The sequence below is a fragment of the Corvus brachyrhynchos genome, unplaced genomic scaffold, assembly GCF_000691975.1.
Source record: "Corvus brachyrhynchos isolate BGI_N302 unplaced genomic scaffold, ASM69197v1 scaffold59, whole genome shotgun sequence".
Lineage (NCBI taxonomy): Eukaryota > Metazoa > Chordata > Aves > Passeriformes > Corvidae > Corvus > Corvus brachyrhynchos.
In genome coordinates this window covers 3,377,624-3,395,990 of record NW_008246054.1, presented here as the reverse complement: position 1 = coordinate 3,395,990, position 18,367 = coordinate 3,377,624, and the positions used below count along the sequence as shown (strand labels likewise).

Sequence of the window (18,367 nt, the reverse complement as noted above, 5' to 3'; positions counted from 1 at the left end):
AGGCAGGAGCTGCAGACTCCCCAAATTCCCTGCTGGGTAGCTGGTCACAGTGAGGGCAGTAGGGTGCATTAATTACATGCTTCAGATTGCACTGATCACAGGTCGTGTTTGATAAAATCCCAAGCAACCCCCTTGGACAGAATTTGTGAAGGGTGGTTTCACGGGGTCTGGGGAGAGCTGCTGGCTCTGGGAGGTGTGGAGTGTGCCCAGTGTGGATCACGTTGGGAAATGCCACCCTGTGTGACAGGGAATGGCCGCTGGAGAGCTGCTTGGCAGTGGGAAAGGCCAACAACTGTTCGTCAGGATTAGGAAGCGTGTGGCTTGGCAAAGCCTGGCTTAGCAAGGGCCGATGCAGATGGACACGTGCTCCAGACCAGATTTGTGTTTGTTTGCTCGCTTTGTTTTAATTTGAAACTGAACCCTCTTCCCTGTGGTTAGATCCTCCCAGCTGAGCGAGTTTTAGCACAGGGAAGTTGCTCAAGGAAGGGAAAGGATGCTGGATGAGGCGTGAAGTGAGAGCAACCACTGTTACCACAAACACTTCCCAACCCCTGGGAACAAAACCATCCGGGGATTTTTGCTCCATCCTCTCCATTCATCCCCTTTTCTAGTGCATTATTTCCTAAGCCAACATTGCTGCTTTTATTATTCCTTCTCATTGTTTGAATAGCACCCGAGGTGTACACAGCGTTTTTCACACACCGGGGAAGAAAAGGACCTTTCTCGGGGGTGGGGTTTTGTGCTAATTTAGGTGATTAGGGTAGAAATAATTAAGGCTGAGAGGGGCAGGGAGCACCACAGAGCAGAGGGATGGCCTGGAACAAGGTCCTTGTGCATCTTTCACCTGGGAATAGGAATTCTGAGCTGTAGGAATGTGGGTGATGGGAGAGGCATCGTCTCCCTCAGACACAGCTCCTGTGCCAAGGGCTTCCAAAAGGAGAGGGAAAAACAATCCCGGACTTGTGGCACCCGCTAATGCACTGACCCAATTGTGCACTGCTGTGTAAGGGGAGAGAAATTCCTTCCTGACCCTTGGACTCATCAGCCCATGCCCTGAAGCATGAGATTTGATTTTCTTTATCTGGCTTTCCATAATTGCAGATGTCGTGGTCGGTGCTCCCCGTATCCCACCCCTTGGAAGCGGCATCTGCTGCGTTTAACTCGATGGACCTTCTCCTCTGGGAGTTCCATCCCGAGGCTTTGCTGGGAAGTGCCTGGAAGGAGGGAAGGCTTGCTGATTCCATCAACCTTCCCAGCACTGGGGGTTTTCCCAGGCTGGTGGCTCAGCTGGGGAGGGCAGGTGTCCCCACTGCCATGGATGAAGTACTGAACATTTGGGATTTCTGTGGGTGCCCTGCCAGAGCCCATCCCGAAAGAGTTAAAGGCTCTCGCCCCTTGCAGCCTGGGGAAGTGGAATTAGTCACAGCCCTCAGGAGAAGTGCTGGCCAGGTTATAAAAATGACAAACGAGCAGAAATCAATAATGAAGTTAGTGTTTTCTGGGAATGCCGGGCACGAACGGAAAAATACATCAGCATGGGTGGCAGGCGCTTTCCCGTCCCTTGCACTGCCCCTTTCTCCACCCCATCGTGTTTGAGTCTCCCTGGCACCATCCACAGTGGGCAGCCAGGATGGCTCTGCACACCAGCACCTCCCTGGGGTTTTTGGTTCCTCTTGGAGCAGAGCTTGTGGGATTCCCGCTCCCTCTGGGTGCTCCTCCAGCGCGAGGCAGCTCCGGGATATCGGAAATCGGGAATTCCAAAGGGTGCTCCCCGGGGAAGTTGAGTTTCTGGTTAATCTTCAGGATCCAGAGTGGCATTCCCACAGCAGAGAGGGAGAGCATTGGAGGCCACATTTCCTTTTCCAAAGGGACTTGGGCATGTCTGGACAGGAAACGGCCGCCTAATTCAATGGCTTGAAAATCTTTACCGCCGCTCGTTACAAATCCATTCATCATCCCCTATTGAAAGAACCACACTGCAAAAATGACATTATTATGATTATTATTATTTATAGTGGAGACATGAATGAGCTTAATCCCTTCCTAGCCTGGGCTGGGTTCGGAAAGTGACCCAACATCCCAGCGCTGCTTCTTGGCACTGGTGTCACCTGGGTTCTGTGCAGCCATAAACCTAATTTGGGATGTCTTGGGAATTTGCTTTAAGGTGGGCAGCTTTAAAATGTGTGAGAGAGGGGGAGAAGTGGCCCAGGGGTGTAAATAAGAGGCAGGAGTGAGGGGGGGTGATACTGAGCTGTTCCAGGGGAGCAGGAGGTGTCTGCACAGCGTTTCAGGCTTGGTGGCTTTCCCAGGGTGTTAACACATTTCTCTAATTAATATAAACTTCCTTAATCAGCCCTGGATTCCGGTTGACCTGGCTGGGTGTCCTGTTCTCTCCTTTGGGATGTGGTTTCTCTCGGAGGCAGTGCCCGGTGCCTGGAGCTCTGTCACAGCCTGGCTCTGTGCCTGCCCTGTCCCAGCTCCCTGCTGGCCACAGGGCCATGAAGAGCCTCAGGGATGGGTGGGAAAATGCAGATCCTGATCCAATGTGGTTCTTCCCTGCCTGTGGTGGCCTGGGTGACACCCAGACCTTGAGGAGCTGTTGGAGAGCAAGGGGTTAATGGAGGCTGAGAGTGATGGATACTTGGGAAGAACTCCTGTTCCTCCAAGGAAATCAGTGATCTGGGATACTCACACTGCTCATTTTCAAGGCGTTGTCTCCATCACCGCTTTCCAGCTGGAATTAGTGGAGCCAGCGTGGACAAAGTGGGCTCAAAGCAGAAGATCCAACTCCAAACACCCCAAGAGCTCCTCAAACTTAAAAAACCCCGGAGCAAACCAATCCCACCCCCACCCCCCTCACTGCCTGGATGGAGTGAAGCAACACTGGGGAATGAAGGATTCCCACCCCCTCTTTGCCATCAGCTGGGCTTGCCCTGGGCAAGGAGAAGGTGTGCAGTGCCCTGCTGGGATGAGAGGCCCTCAGGAGCACCGTGGTTGGAATCTCTTGCTCCCACAGGGAGCTGCCAGCACCTGCCTGGGGCACAATTCCACATGCTATGGCACGTCCAGGCTCTTCCATGACCACGGATCCATCAGAGCTTGGGTCCCTGCCAGTGCCAAGAGCTCTGCCCCGTGCTGGTGGTGCTGATCCAGCCCCCAGGCTGATGAGGTGGCTCCCAATCCCGGTTAATCATTTGCCAGGGAACGCTGCTGCCGGGGTGTATCCGAATTCCTCGCTCCTGTGGACACGCTGCCGTGCGCTCGGCTGTCACGCTCTTGCCCGGAGCTGCTGCACCGAATGTTTTGCAACAAAAAACCCCAAACCACATGAAAGCAGCCGAGTTTCATGTTTCATTGTAACCCCAAATTCAGGTTTGCCAGGAGTTTCAGTAGTTTCACGAACCTTTCCCACGAACCTGCAGCGAAGGCTGTCGCTGAGCCTGGTTTAATGCAAACCCAGGCGCGGCTCGGGTCGCTTTTGAGGTTTGTGCAAATGTGAAATCTGAAGGGTTTCGAGAGGAAGGAAGGAAGGAGGGAACCCAAACACACGTCAGGGCGGCGTTTGCAGGGAGCCCTGCACACATCTGGGGCCAAGCCATCGTTCCTTGGGCACGCAGGACCGTGGCACCCACATTCTCTGCTCCGAGGGATGTTCTTGGGAATGCTCTGAACCAACTGGGCAGCATCACCCCAAACCAGCTGCTAGAATTTGGTAAGTGCTGGTGCTCTGAGCTCTGGGGAGTGACCCAAGGACTTTGTGGCAGCTTATCCTGGTGTCTGCCACCTCCGGGGCTGCTTTGGAGTGGCTGTGGGTTTGCTTTAGGAAAAACTCGGTGGAAGCCAGCGGTGTGCAAAGATGCTCCAAAAAATAAACAGCGGGCTGGGGATGGGGCTCCCTCTGAGCCACGCCTGGCGCACAGCCGGCCCTGCCTCTGGATGCTGTGTGTTATTGGATCCACCCGCGGATCGCTTTTTCGGCAGCGCCGGCTTTCCTTTCTCCAGCAATTTCCTGAAATAACGTTAGGGAAATGTGAAAATCTTGAACTTTTGAACCTCCCCGGAGGACGGCGGCGTGCAGGGGGGTGGCGGCAGGAGGAGGGGACGCCCGCCTCCTCCCTGACGTTTATTTTGGCTACAGGGCCTGGGGATGGGGAGGAGGGGGCTCTGCAGGCCGCAGAGGAGCCAGAGCAGTGCTGCCCCTTATTAATTAATGACTTTCTCGTTGGTGGGTCACTGAGGCGAGGAAGGCAGAGGAAGTTTTCTTTTGCTGGCAGATGCCGGGGAGAAGGAGAGTGCCTGGGCTGGGTGGCGAGGGCAGGGGGTGACACTCGGGGTGATGGATGGGGCAGCGGGATTTTCGCCGGGCTCTGGACACGGGCAGCTTGCACCGGAGAGAGGAGCAGAGAGAGGGGAAGGGGGATAGGCTGAGCCTGGGAAGTACTTTTCCCTCTGATGAACTTCAGAAGAGGATAAATCACTACCAGGCTGCAGCTGCGGAGCATGTGACGCTGGCAAATTAATGGGCCTTCGGAAAAGCGGCCATCACGTTCCCCTCCGGCCTCTTAAAGGCACCGCCGGCCTTTCCAGGGCTGGGAATGGGAATTGGGGGAGTCAGGGCTGGGCTGGGGGAGCCTCGTGGTCCTGCTGGGGCTGAGAGTGGGTGGCCCATGGAGATGATCCAGCATGAAGCCCCTGTGATGCTCTCCATGGTGCACAGCTCCCCATGGTGCACTCAATCCGTGGTGGAACTCAATCCGTGGTGGGCTCCTGCTCTGCTGCCTGTGGACAAACAGGGCCAGGAGTGTTATTTTTGGGTGCCTGGTGGGGCTCGGTACAGTGGTGCCTCTGCTCTGCTCTCACCCACCCAAGTTTTGTGTACAAGAGTGGAGAAGGATGGAGACACAACCAGGGCACCCAAAACCTTGTGGCTGGAGTGTTGAATTTTCAGCAGAGATGGGCATCGCACACAGGGCTGAGCCCTGTGAGGGGACCTTGGAGCATCTTTCTCATGGTGGCATCAAGAGGCCACCACGTGCCAGGGCTGGGCATTCCCGGCCATCCCATGCAAACCTTGCAGGCAAACTGCTGGGGACTCTCCAGCTCATCCACCACCCGAGCCCATCACACCACCTTGCTCCTCTTCCTCACTCTTTATCTTCAAAGCAGCGGTGGCAGAGGGGGAGAATCCAGTGCTGCAACTCCTGCCCGGCGCTGCTGGAATGTGGGAGGGGGAGGGAGCCAAGCCACCAGCCCAACAGTTAAAAATTACTAAATACTTCCCTAATATAATTAGGTTTCCATGCAAGCAATTGCCTTAATTGCCAGAGGGATGTGGGGCAGTGCGGGGGGAGCCAGGCTGGGCTGGCCCTGCGCTGCTGCTTTGGTCGGTGTCTCACGTTCTGCTCCAGCTGGAACGAGGGATTTGTGGGGGGAAGATATTCCTAGGGATGCCCCAGTAAGGATATGGCTGAGTAAAAAATAAATAAAAGTGCTTTGTGAACACGGTGGGGCTGGAAGCAAGTGGTGGCGAGCAGGACCAGTGTCACCCTCCTTGCTGGAAGATGAGCTCAGAGTCTACCAGGACATGCTGCAGTTTAAATTCCTGTTTATTTTCTAAGTGCTGCTGGAGCAGGGAAAGTTTTGCAAAGGAAAAAAAAACAACAACAAAAAAAAAAAAAGCCCCAAACCAGAGCCCACTCCGTGATTTACGTGGTAAAGGAGATAAGTGGGGATTTAAGGAGAAGGGAATATATAATTGAGACGAACGTGTAACATGAGCACAGATCCAAACAGAGAGATTGTAATCAGAAGTGTGAGGAGAAGCTGGGGTTTATTAATGAAACGTCTCATCCATTTGTCAGCTGAAGAGGAGCAGCCTTTCCCAGCAGCCGGGGGTGGAGGGAGCGGATGTGGGGATTCTCTCGGTGTTCCCGGCGCAGGGATCGAGGCTGCCATCTCTCTGCCCGGCTGGATGGTGCTCAGCCTGGAAGTACGGGCAGGATTAGAGGCAAAAAGGAAGTTTGTGGTTTCTGGGAAGCTGGATGTTTTCGTTTTCCTGGCTGGAATCTAGAAGTCAGGAGCTGGGGGAGTTGCTCAGCAGGGCTGAGAACCACCCGCGGAAGGGCTTCCTCAGAGCCTTCCTCAGAGCCCCTCATCTTCCTTATGCTCTCCCTGGTCCCAGTGCTTGGCTGCAATGCCCAGGGACATCTGGGAAGTGCTGCTGACCCTGTCCCACAGCCCTGCTGGCTCCCAGAGCTCGGACAAACCCCTCTCTCCTAGCCTGGAGGCTGCAGTCTGCTGCAGACACATCTACCCCAGCTTTGGAGGGGCTGTGTGGAGAGCATGGAGCAGCCAGCTCCAGGGTCCTTAGTGTCACATTTCCAGGAGTCGTGTGGCTGGAGTTGACGTGGTTTGCCCTTGCTGGGTGCTGTGGGGGTTCTGCTCTGTGGTGTGTGGTCTGTGCCATGGCTCACCAAGCCTGTTCTTGGGGTGACACCAGGAGAGGTGACACCAGAGCATGGTGAAGTCACCCAATTTCATGCCTCACTCGCTCCTTTTTATCCCTGCCCAACGTTGCCTTTGGGGCCTCCTCATCCATTGGGGTTGGGAGACAACGCTGGCGGTGTCTGAGGGGTTAACCCAGGCTGTGCTCAGCTCTGGCAGAGAACACTGCCTGTACATGAAGGGAACATTTTTGTGAGGGGTCCTTCCCCTTCCCAGGCCCGGGCAGTTATCTGTGGGCTGCCAGAACTCCTGGAACGCCGAGCCCCGCTGGACATTGACCCGTCCGTGCCGAGCTCAATTAGCCGAGGCTATCTGATTGGACTTGGCGCAGCCTAATTAGCTTTGGACTCGAACCAGAAACTTAAACCCAAAGGCAGCTTTCAGGCAGCCCATCCCTTGCTGCTGCCTGCCTGAGGGAGGGAAAAGCTTTGCCAAGCCTCCTCTCTGGCCTGGGAAGGGAGAACAACCCACCCAGCCTGCCTGCCCATCCCTCCAGCCACACAGCCAGAGTTGAGGGGCCTTAAACCTCCCCTCCTGCCCTGAGTGGGACACTGAACCCCAACACGTCATGTAAGACTTGAGGAGAGTTTCTTTCTCTTGGATAAAAGTGCATGGCATCTGCTTTCCAGAGGGAACTTGCTTTTATGGAAGGGAACCTGGCTCTGCCTTCCCTGTCTCGACACACCTTGCTGTGTAGGCACCCAGTCCTCAGGCTCCTTCTTCCTCCTGGACCTGCAGCTGAGGGGCACAAAGTGGGGGGGTTTGTCCCTGAGGGAACTGGCTCGCTCCGGAGCGTTCTCCAGGCATCGGTGGAGATGTGGAAGAGGAGCTGAGGTGGGAAGGGGTGGCTGTTTTGGGACTCTGAGTTCCTTTGCCCTTCTGTGTTTCCAGCTCTGTGACCATTAAAGCACAAAAACACTGCTGGGAAGGGGCCTTCAGGGATCTGTTGACCAACTTCCCACCAGGCATGGTTCTGAGAGGTGGGCATTTCTCCAAGGAGACTTGGAAACCAGCATTCCCATGGGCTGCCCTTGCCCAGTTCCCAGCAGCGAAGCCGTCTGGAGGGGTGGCTCATCCCACTTGGATGCTCACGAGATGTCTCCTGACCAGGTGACACCTCGGTGCCCATGCCAGCCTTGCTGGGTCTCAACTGAGAGAAGGCAAAGTCCGTGTGGCCTTGCCTCATGGATCCTCCAGCATCCCCTAAGGCGAGCCACCACAACTGATTTTCTGGGAAACTGGTTTTCTGGGAAACCAGGAAGCAGCGTTGGTTTTGCTGGTCAGTGGTGGCGCAGCTTTGGTGTCTTGGGCTGCCAGCTGCACACTGGCGGCGAGCACCAGCCCCGGCCCCGTTGGATCAATTAAAGCCCATTATGCCAAGTGAATGACTGTAATTATCTCAAATCTGGATTAATGTGCACGCACAGCACCGTAATATAATCCGTCTGCCCGGTGCTTTGTGGGCCGTTGTTTCTGGGAGCCAGACGGAGGAAATTCACGGCTGTGTCTTCCTCCTCCTCCTCCTCTCACCTCCTGCTGCTGTCTCAGCCCCCGAGCATGGAGCTTGGCCCATCCTGTAGGATCTCTACAAGTCATGTGGGCCGATGGTTGCTCTCCGTGCTGACCACAGATGGGAGCAGGAGGCAATGGGGAGGTGCTGTCCCTCCTGCCCATCCCCAGATCAGCAGAACAAGGGTGGATGCAGCACATCCTGCACCTCCAGGACTCATTAATGAATGAGGAACATGTTTTAGCTCATGGATCTCAAAGCCAGTGGCTGGGAGAGCTGCTGGGCTGCTCCTGCTCGTGGTCTTTAGGATTTGGCTCATCCCGGATCTGCTGGAGGGAGAATATGGGAAGCTGGGGCTTTGGAGCTCCTGTTTCCCAGAGCACTCAGCATCCTTTTGGCTGCTTCTTGCCCTGCCTGCTTTGCAGAGGGGCATTTTGGGGCTCAAGGGAGCAGGATCCCCAGGAGCAGAGAGCTTGGCTGCAGGTCTGAGCCCCGTCTCCTCTCCACATCCCTCCTCCCTGGAGCCCAGCGTGGGGATGTCCCCAGGTGTTGGGGACAGTGGTTGGGATGAGCTGGGGCAGTGGGGCAGCGCCTGATCCAGGTTCTCCAGTGGGCCTGGCACGTGCCACATGTGTGGCTCCTTACTGGGATGTCCTGGGGGATCTCCAGTGTGAGTGGAAGCTTCTCTTTCTGCTGGAATGAGCCTAAGGCTTCTGAGCTCCCCCTGCATCTCGCTGGATCCTGCTTGAATTTTCATAGCTCAGAGCCCAGCACCCCCTCAAGGGCAATTAGATCACTTCCAATTTGCCCGTAAGCCCATAAAACTGCAATTGAATGTAATTAAAAGGCCATAATGAGCTCCAGCAACCTGCGGGACCACTGTGCTTCAGCTCTCACCGTGCTCTTTTCGGGGAACGGGATGGAGCCAGAGGCTGCGAAGGTCAGCAGCTGCAGGGAGGATGAGCAGCTCCGAGCAGAGCTCCCTGGGCAGCATGGACAGACTTTGGGAAGTGCCTGGATGCCACCTTCACCACATCCCCACGCTGGTGACGCCCATCAGGGAAGGACCCCCGTGAGCAGCCCTCTGTTTTTGCGGAGCAGAGGGAGCATCTTCCCCTCTGCTGGCATCTTTTCCTGCTTCTTTTGGCTTCATTGGTGCTGTTCAGAAGCTGGAAAGGGGCCAGCAGGTCCAGTCCCCTCTCAGCACGGCCGGCTCCAGGCTGTGCTTGGGGAAGGTCGGTGGCAGGGGTGGTGGCTGAGCCCTTGTTCCTTGGCACTGGGGTTCCCCAAACCTCCCTTTTAGGGTGCATGAGCACACCCAAGAAGTTGGAGAGATACAACCCCAAGCAAGGTTTGCCTGGGAAATCCCAGCTCTGCCAGATTTGGGGCTGGGGCCATCAATCCCCTCTCCCACACCCTGTAAGTGCCGGGAGGGGACAGCCCTGCTCTGAGCCGCTTCTGCTGCTGCTGACAGAGCTGCCACGTCGAGCCCTTTATCAGCCACCCCCTGGCAGCCCAGGAGCCCTGGCAGCAGCACTACACTGCCCCTATTATGGGCTGGCCCTGCAGCGGGTTCCCAGCCAGTAAATTAGGGGCACTCGCTGCGCCACTGACAGCAGAACAGAGAGCATTGTGAGAGCGGGGCCAGCGCCGGCCCTCGAGGGATGAAATAGGAGCCTGTAATTTCTCAGCACTGTTGTGACATCTTTGCACAAGCGTGTGATTGAGTCACATTTGCTTTATCAGCAGAATCCTTGTTTGCCTGGGTGCACCCTCCCCCTCCGCCCAGCGCTGCCAGGGTGGGGGAGAGCTGCCCTCTCCTCTCCCCCTGGGCTTCCCTGCTCTCCTCACACTTCCCATATGTCCTGCTCCTCACCCTTCCTGCTTTGCCCTTCTCTGCCTGCCCCTCCAGGTCCTGCTGGAGCGGTTTGGAGGCTGTTCTGTCTGCCTGGGACATGGGTGGGGGTCCTCCATGGGATGGGGAGGTGGTTTGGGATGGGGAGGTGGTTTGGGATGGGGTCCATGCGGGGCAGGAAGCCGGGAGTGCAGGAGGAAGAGGCGTTTCCTCCAGTGACAGGGCAGCTTGCAGGGACAGCAGCTTCTGGAAAATTCCCCTTTTCAGTCCTTCCCCCTTGGGGATGGGGTAGGCCCTGCAGGCTTCCAGTTCTGCCACTGCTCCAGGAGCTGGGTGTGATTTTAGCGGCCTCCTGAGAGGGTGGAATGGGGTTTTTAAGGGAAAGAAGTCCAGAATAAGCCCCTGTGCTGGTGCTGAGCACACTTGGTCAGCCCTGGGGTAGGGTCTGTGTGCCCCCTGCTCCATGGCAGCTCTGAAGCATCAGGAGCAGGTATCCCAGTTTTGGTGTGGATCCTGTGCTGGGGGGTCTCCAGACCGCTGGGCACACTGGGTCCAGCAGGTGATGGGGTGAGTTAGGGGTGTCTCCCAAAAGTGTCCCTGTGGTGCTTTGAGCCAGATTGCCAAAAAGTGGGGTTTTCTCCAGAAAAATCCAGAGGAGAAAATAGGATAGGGAGGGAGAACAGCTGTTGGAGCTGCAGGGACAGAGGTGAGCCAGCTGTGGGACAGGGATGCTGCCACCTCCTCAGAGTGCTGCTGCAAGGTTTGGGGTGGGTCCCGCTTTGGGGAGCCCCCATGGCTCAGCAATGGGATGCTTTTGCACTTCACCTTGTGGGAAGAGAGCAGAGGTTTCCTGAGTGGTGCAGCGGGAATTCTGGTTGGGGAGGGAGAGGCTGGCGTGTGGAGTGCGGGCGGAAAGCTGCTCGAGGGTGCCTTAATCTCACGCCAGGGCCCATCAACCTGTCAGGTGAAATGCTGGCAGGAGGCAGCACCAACGCCTGGCAGCACGCAGAGGGATGCTGTGGAATTCCTCCAGCCAAGGAAAACCCCTGCTGCTGCAATGAAAACCCAAAAAGCACCTCTGCTGCTGGCTGGGTTTGCTGGAGGTGCCGAGTGGTGCTGCGGGAAGGTTTCGGGGGGAGCGCGGAGCCAGAGGTGAGAAGCTCTGTGGCTTTGAGGTTTTAGTTTGGTCAAAGTGAAAGCTGCTGGGAGGAAAAACCCACCCTGTGCAGATTGCAGCTGAAACTGAGTTTCTCACTGTCCTCGAGCAGCTTGAACCACCACGGTGTCACCTGGGGAAGGTTCTGAGTGCGGCTGGAGAAACTCTCCCAAATCTCGGAGCAGGTTCCTGAAGAGAAACTGCCTGTGGTGGTTTTGGAATGCCTGCAAAAAGACAGATTTCTGTGTGCTGCCCCTTGTGCAGGGTTTGGGGGGGTCTCAGAGGGATGTTCTTGGGTTTGTCTTTGTACTTGAGTCCAGAAATGTGAAAAGAAAAAACAACTCCAATTACTTTTTGGTGAAATCAGAAATACTCAGCACACTTGTCCATGCTGCATTCCCATGGTCCTACATCCCTTTGCCTATGGCTGTGGAAAAGATACTCAGAAGGGAATTATGGATAATGGACAGCTTCTTCTGACAGCTTGGGGTGCCCATTCCCAGGGATTCCCTGACTGTGTGCTTGGAACCCAGGTGGTTTGAGAGGATCAGTTGCCTGTCCTCGCTGGGCAAAGTGCTTTAAATGCAGCTTAATATGCTTGGATTTGCCACAGGATGCTGTTTATTCCTTGGATCCATGGATGAGTTTTTGGGATAACAACCACACTGCACACTCAGGTCACCCCCCTGAGTGTGCCCAGGTCGGGCACTGCTGGGTCCATGGCAGCAGCCACCGCTGGAACGGGAAGAGGCAGCTCTTGCTCCATCCTCCCTTCGGTTCTCAGCTGTGCTGCTGTAAATTGAGAGCAAACTTACTCAAGATTCTAGGCCAGGGGCTATTTAAATCCATCCCCGAGTTTGTGATCAGGACAAAAGCGAGGACCTGACCTCTTGTGGTCACAGCATTACCGTGGCGATTCTCACATGAAAACCACGGGCAAGCCCTCGTGTCCTGCCTTCTCCTGCTGTTCGCCACTCATGCCCTGGTTTGCTGTGAGGAAGGTGAGAGGAAGAAAAAGGGAAACCTGCATCATTTGGGGTTCCTTGTCTGGAAAGCACATGAGATTCCTGAAGTGCTTTTGAGGAGTGAAAGCAAAAGGACGCTGGTTCTCACTGCCGAGTTCATTTTGGTGTAGAGTCACCGACGCAGGAACGTGGGGTGCTGCCTTTACCTGATCCACGTGCATTCGGGGGTGAGGGTTTGGAACCTGGGCACCACCAAAGGGATGCTGGAGAGCAGAGGAGGAGGAGGAGGATGTTTGCAGAATCCTGGTGTGTGCTGCTGGTCCTGATCCCCTCCTGGCGTGGCCCCACAGCACTGCAAAGCCCCAACGCCAAGGGCTGACTTAAGGAAGGGAGTGGCAACCCAAATTTAGAATTTCCTGCTGTTTAATACCCAGAATTGATTTGCTTTCTGATTAAGGAGGAAGAGGTGCTGAGGGGAGAAAAAGGAAAGCGGAAGCAGGGGGTTGTGAGTGACTTTCCAAATCTCAGCCGGTGCCAGGGGCAGGCTCTTGGGGTGGTCCTACAGTGACAGCTCCTCGAGCCCTGGCGTGCTGCAAACCCCTCTGATCCCAATGAACTGTATCTTGTGGATCCTGAAATGAGCTGTGTGTGCAGCTCTCCTCAGCTGCAGAAAAACACAGCTCAGAGAGTCTGTTTGTGCCTTGAAATAACTTGTTTTTTTTTTTTAACTTCCCCTCTCTCAGAAGCCGAGTGCGGAGCCACCGAGCTGCTGAGTAAACTCCCAGGATACGCCAGAAAAGGTTTTCCAGCAGAGCAGGGTCAATGTAGTTTTACTGGCAAAGCCTCTTAGGCATAAATGAAGATTATTCTGGCGAAAGCTTTTGCTGGTACACTTTATTCCGGTACAAATGAGCTATCCTGGGAAAAAAAAGCGCCTCTGCACTGTTGGAATTGTTTCTGCTCTGGGACATTTTGTGGTCTAGAAATGTTAAAATCACAGCCCTCTGTGATAGTGCCGGATCAGCAAAAGCTGCTGCAGCTGCTGCAGACGTGCCCTGGCCAGGCAGCAGCACTTGGAGTGGCACTGGGTGACAAAATGCCACAGGCAAGGGTGGCCAGGGCTGGTGGCATTCTGGGTGTTCCTGGAGGGTCTGACCTGCCCGTCTGGGAGGCATCCAGCCGTGGATGTTGGCTGGTCCGAGCTGGAGGTTTGTGCTGAATGCCAAGGGGATGGAAGATAGCAGTGGAGCTGCCCAGGGATGTTGGGTACAAATGTTTCCTGAAGGTGGGTTTTTTTTCCCCATTATAGAAGGTTTTTGATAATATTCTTGTTCGAATTGTTATTATAATGATGATAATGCCAGGAGAGTTCTGTCTGAGGGAAGGGTGATCCAGCAGTTGAGATGCTACCCTGCATTGTGGAATTGCCAGGATCTGTTCCCAGCCTTGCTTTCAATGTCTTGTGTGACTTCGGTGGAGGTGACATCAGTCTGTGCCCTCCCTGTGCCATCAGTGTCTGGTTTTGAGGCTGCTGCTGCTCTGTGAGGTGGGAATCCCTCCCAAAGAGATCTTGGAAAGGCAGGGATGAACACCAGAAAAACAAAAGTCAGGCTGCTCTGCTGGCTCTGGCGTCCATGGGATGATTCTGTGCCGTGGAGCAGAGCTGGGAGCGCTCACAGGGCACATCCCTTGCACATGGATCATGTGGCCCTGCCCTAAATGTCGTATTCCTTGGGAAAAATCCCCGTCCAAACTCTGTGGCTGGCGGGCTCGTAGTTTGGAGGAAGAAAAAGAGCTTCACTGCAAATTCTTCAGCTGCTGACGAGCTCTGGTTTCTGATCTCCCAACTGCCATGGGGCATCTTCGGGGATAGACAGAGGTCGTTGTGCTTAAACAAAGGACACACAGAGAAAATAGCTGCACTTGATGGGTGTGACAGAGGGGAAATGCTTTCAGAACTTCTATTTTTTCAAATTTTTTTTAATTTAAAAACAGGCACGGAGTTTATTTTGGTCAAGAGATAGTCACACACACAGCAGCTTTAAATGGCAAAACTCCTCGAGGAGAAGGAACACTCTCACACTGCTTGAGCTGAAAATGCCGTTGGGAAAATGCCTCCTCTGTTTGCTGCAGTCCAAGTGGTGCTCATCAGTTTGGGAATTTATTTGTTTCTGTTAAGGATATTTCCTCAATCTAGGCCTTTTTCTTTTTTAAATTTTTTCTTTTTTTGGTGGCAGTCTTTTCGCAGTCAAGGTCCTTTAGGATACTTGCAGTGGGGGAAGAGGGCAGACTCCTCACATCCCACTCTTGATGCCCATCTCTCCACTTCGAGTTATATTTTCCCCAAACTCCTCTTCCCTCGGGCCAGGGACTGGCAGCATCCAGGCTGAGTTGCCTCAAGTGGACTCTGGATTTTGCTAAGTTTAAAAACCCACATTTGCTTGCTGGGTGTAAATGTTTCCCATTGCTGCCGCTCTCCCAGCGGGGTTTTGGAGCAGGGAGTGTTTGGATGAGGAGTGGAAACCTCCCGGTGTCCAAGAAGTTGCTTTGAACCAGGCTTTGAGTTGTGATGCCCTGAAAAATCTGGATCTGGTTCAGATTTCTGAGTGTGTGGCTGAGGGGTTTGGGTGCAAACCCACCCAAATGTGGCCGTGCCTGCCCACATTTCCCTATTCTGTGATTATCCCTCTCCTCTCTTTTCCTTTTTGTCATTGCCTGAATTATTCCCTCCCAGCTCCTTGCTGGGTGCTGGGGAACACATCAGTGTGGGAATAGGCTGAGGGGAGCTGATGTGGTGACGTGGGATGTGCAGGGAGCTCCTGAGGTGCCCAGGGATTGGGATTATTTCGGGAGAGGTGCCGGCCCCACACGTGCGGGCCAGTCGCCAGTGACCCGCCTGTGACCTCTCCTGCCTTAAATATTCTGGGTCTTTTCAAAGGAAGGACTGTGCTCTGCTGCCTTCCCTTTGCACAGCTCAAGGGCCTGTTTCCCCTGGCCAGGGACCCTCTGCATCCTTTGCAGGTGTCCCTCCATCACCTCCTGGGTGTTTGTGGGGTCCTGCTCCAGAACGAGCTCCTGGACAGCACGGGGGGCTCTCCAGAGCCCTGCTGCTCTATAAAGACCCCAAAACCAGCCTTGGGAAGCGCTGTGCCAAACGCCAGGAGCAGCCCTGGAATCCTCAAGGAATTTCCTGGCGTTCCTGTTGTGCCTCCCTCATGTCACTCAGCCGTGGGTGACAACGGGGTGGCCGGTGCTCGGTTTGTGTCAACATCCTGTGAGAGCCCGGCCAGGCCTGGCCCCAGGGACAGGGGGGCTCCTCTCTGCCACGGCCCAGGGGTGCCTGAGGGATGCTGGGGGCAGAGGTGGGATTCTGGGGATGCTGGGGGCAGTGGTGGGATTCTGGAGGCAGCAGTAGGACTCTGGATGCAGCAATGGGATTCTGCATGCAGCAGTGGGATTCTGGAGGCAGCAGTGGGATTCTGGAGGCAGGGATGGGATGCTGGGAGCAGTGATGGGACTCTGGAAGCAGCAGTGGGGTGCTGGTTCCACATCTTTGCGAGAGCGGCATCGCTGCCTTGCTGAACCTTCTCTTCCTCCTGCTGGGGTTTCCCCACCAGGGTCGGGGATCTCCAGGGAAGGCTGCTGTGGGGCTGGGCTGCTGTGGGTTCAGCGTTTCCCTCCGTGTGACATTCGTGTGTTAATTGCTCCAAAATCCTGGGGAGACAGCTGATCCTGACGGATGCAGGCAACCGAAGATGGAATTTTCCAGACTTTACTTCACTTTGGGGTCTGCAGCCAAAGGCAGACCCACCATGAGCACCCAGGTGGCCGTGCTGGTGCTTCCCCCTCTCTGGATCCCTGGTGTGAGCTGGGGGGTCCGGGTGGGTTTTGGGGGGGCCCCCCCCGTCCCTGCTGCCTTCCGCCCGCCCCTCCCCAGGGCCAGAGCCAGCCCCTTCCTCGCTGGGGATTGTTTTGCAAGCAGCGTGACAGGATGAGGAGGAAATGTGCCAGGAATGGCTCCATGTCTCCTCTTGGGAGAATCGGAGGCTATTTATAAGCCCCCCTTCCCACCCCCCTCCTCTGCTCCCCCGGGACAGGCACACACAGCCTGTCCTGCTGCCTGCAGAGCTGCTCCCGCTCTAGAGCAGAGTGTTCCAGAATCATGGAGTCATTCAGGTTGGAAAAGACCTCCAAAATCCTCAAATCCAACCTCTGAACCTCCATTCCCTTTGGAGGGACACGCACCCCCGCCAAGTGTGTGATGCACAGACTGAGCCACCTCCACAGCCTGTGGGTGCTGCTCTCTGTTCCCCACGCACGGCCTGGCCTGGTGATAAATCCAAATTATCCTGTGGCATGGAGGGAATCAGCTGGAGCAGCCACGCTGAGCCCCTGGCAGAGCTTAGAGCTGTGTCAGGGAGGTGGTGGAGGAGGGCACTGATGCCTGGCTTGAGGTGGAAATGCTCTTAATGAGGTGGAAATGCTCTCAGCATGTGTCTTAATGCCTGCCTGGATACTCCAGGAGAAGGTGGTTTGGAAAGATGGAGCTGCACTGGGAATTTTGGGGGAGTAGCAGGGGGGCTGCAGCTCAGGGCTCTGTCCCACGTGGGTGACTCAATGCCGTTCCTCTCCTCCTTCTCTTCCAGATTTCTCCAACCAAGTGAATTCCACATCCCTGAACTCCCCCACGAGCCGGGGGCCCATGGCCACCCCCTCCCTGCACCCGTCCATCGGGCCGGGCATCGGCTCCTCGCTGGGCTCGCCGGGCCAGCTGCACTCGCCCATCAGCACCCTGAGCTCGCCCATCAATGGCATGGGCCCCCCTTTCTCCGTCATCAGCTCCCCCATGGGCCCACACTCGATGTCCGTCCCCTCCACGCCCAGCCTGGGATTCGGCACCAGCAGCCCGCAGGTAAGGGCACGGCAGTGAGGGCTCACTGCTGCCTGTTTGGGCAGGGAGGAGCCACCTCGGGGGGTTCCTCATCCAGACAAGCGCCAAGGGGAGGCACAAAGCAGGAACTCGAGGGGGAAACGAAGCTGGAGGCGTCCTGCTCCTTTGGGGGCTGAAGGATGGGCTAGGAGGGACCAGCGCAGCTGGAACGTGGCCATCCATTGCCTGTTGTCCCCAGGATGGGGTGGAAGGGGAGTAGTGACCATCTCGGGGTCACCTGGGGGCTACTGTAGCTGTGGCAGGAGCCAGAGCCACCCTAGGACTGTCTGGGATTCTGCTCCTTCCTGGGAAGCAGCACAGCTCCTGAAGGGCCAGCACATGATCCCCATAGGATCATGGAGTTGTTCTGGTTGGAAAAGCCCTCTAGGATCATCCAAGCCCGCCACAAACCCATGTCCCCAAGTGCCACATCCACGCACCTTTGACACTTCCAGTGGTGATTCCACCACCTCCCTGAAGCCTGTTCCAAAGCCTGACAACCCTTTCCATGAAGAAATTACCCCTAACAGCCAGTCTCAACTCGAGGCCCTTTCCCCTTGTCCCGTCACTCGTACAACCCCAGGGGTCCTCTGCCCGCTGCCCCTTTCTCCTCACAGGGCAAGGCCTGGCCTTCAGTGGCTGAAGATTATGTAAAAACCCCTCCAAGCAGGGCGAGATAAGCTCTTTTTAAAAATAGCCAGATCGGAGTGCTGGCCAGCCCCTGCCACCTGTTGCTGGCTCCTCGCACGGGATATGTTTAGTAAAAGGGCAGATTAAGGAATTGGCCACCACCTGCCACTCGCTGTGGGTTTATTTATTCCAGGCCCTCTCTGGGAGTCAAGCACCTGCCAGCACCTTTATTTTTAAATATTGGCCTGATTTATTCCCAGAGATAACAGGTCCTTTTACTACATGGGACTGTGCTGACTGCCAGCCCTGGGGACCCCCAGGATCCAGCATCCCTGTGCTGGGCAGAGAGGAAGAAGATTTGCCTTTGGATGAGCTTGAATCCCGTGCAGGATTCAACCTGTAACCCCCTCAGATGTGCAGGGACCTGCACACCCCGCTCCCCGCTGCGGGACACCAGCAGGGGGGACACGTCCCCTCCCCTCCCAGGGCCAAGGGAAGAGGAACTGAAACTGCGCCTGGGAACGGGCAGCCGGAGCAAAATTAGCAGCCCCGGCGCCAAAATGGTGGGGAAGGAGTGGGAAGGGGGATATGAGGCAACCTTGAGGGGAGCCACAAGCCAGGGAGGTGGCGGGGAAAGGGCGATTGTAAGGTGCAGTTCGGGAGCGGCCAGCGGGGGAACCGAAACGAGGCAGAGCTCCAGGGCAGAAGGGGAAGTGAGAGTGTGGTGGCATGGTGGTGGGAGCGAGCTGGCTTCAGCCCTGGTGGCTCCTGCCCTCAGTTGCTCCATCCCTGGTGGCTCCATCCGTGGCGGCTCCTG

General features: G+C 55.8%; 1 protein-coding gene across 1 annotated transcript in view; it reads left to right on the top strand.

Moving 5' to 3' along the window:
- Positions 1-13,252: 13,252 nt before the first annotated feature.
- The window catches only part of RXRA (retinoid X receptor alpha), a 34,449-nt gene continuing 29,334 nt past the window's right edge, over positions 13,253-18,367 (top strand). Inside the window, exons 1-2 of the mRNA XM_008642172.2 lie at positions 13,253-13,275; positions 16,637-16,902. Of these exons, the coding sequence (XP_008640394.2) occupies positions 13,263-13,275; positions 16,637-16,902 (279 nt within the window). The 5' untranslated portion in view covers positions 13,253-13,262. The remainder of the gene's footprint in view (positions 13,276-16,636; positions 16,903-18,367) is intronic.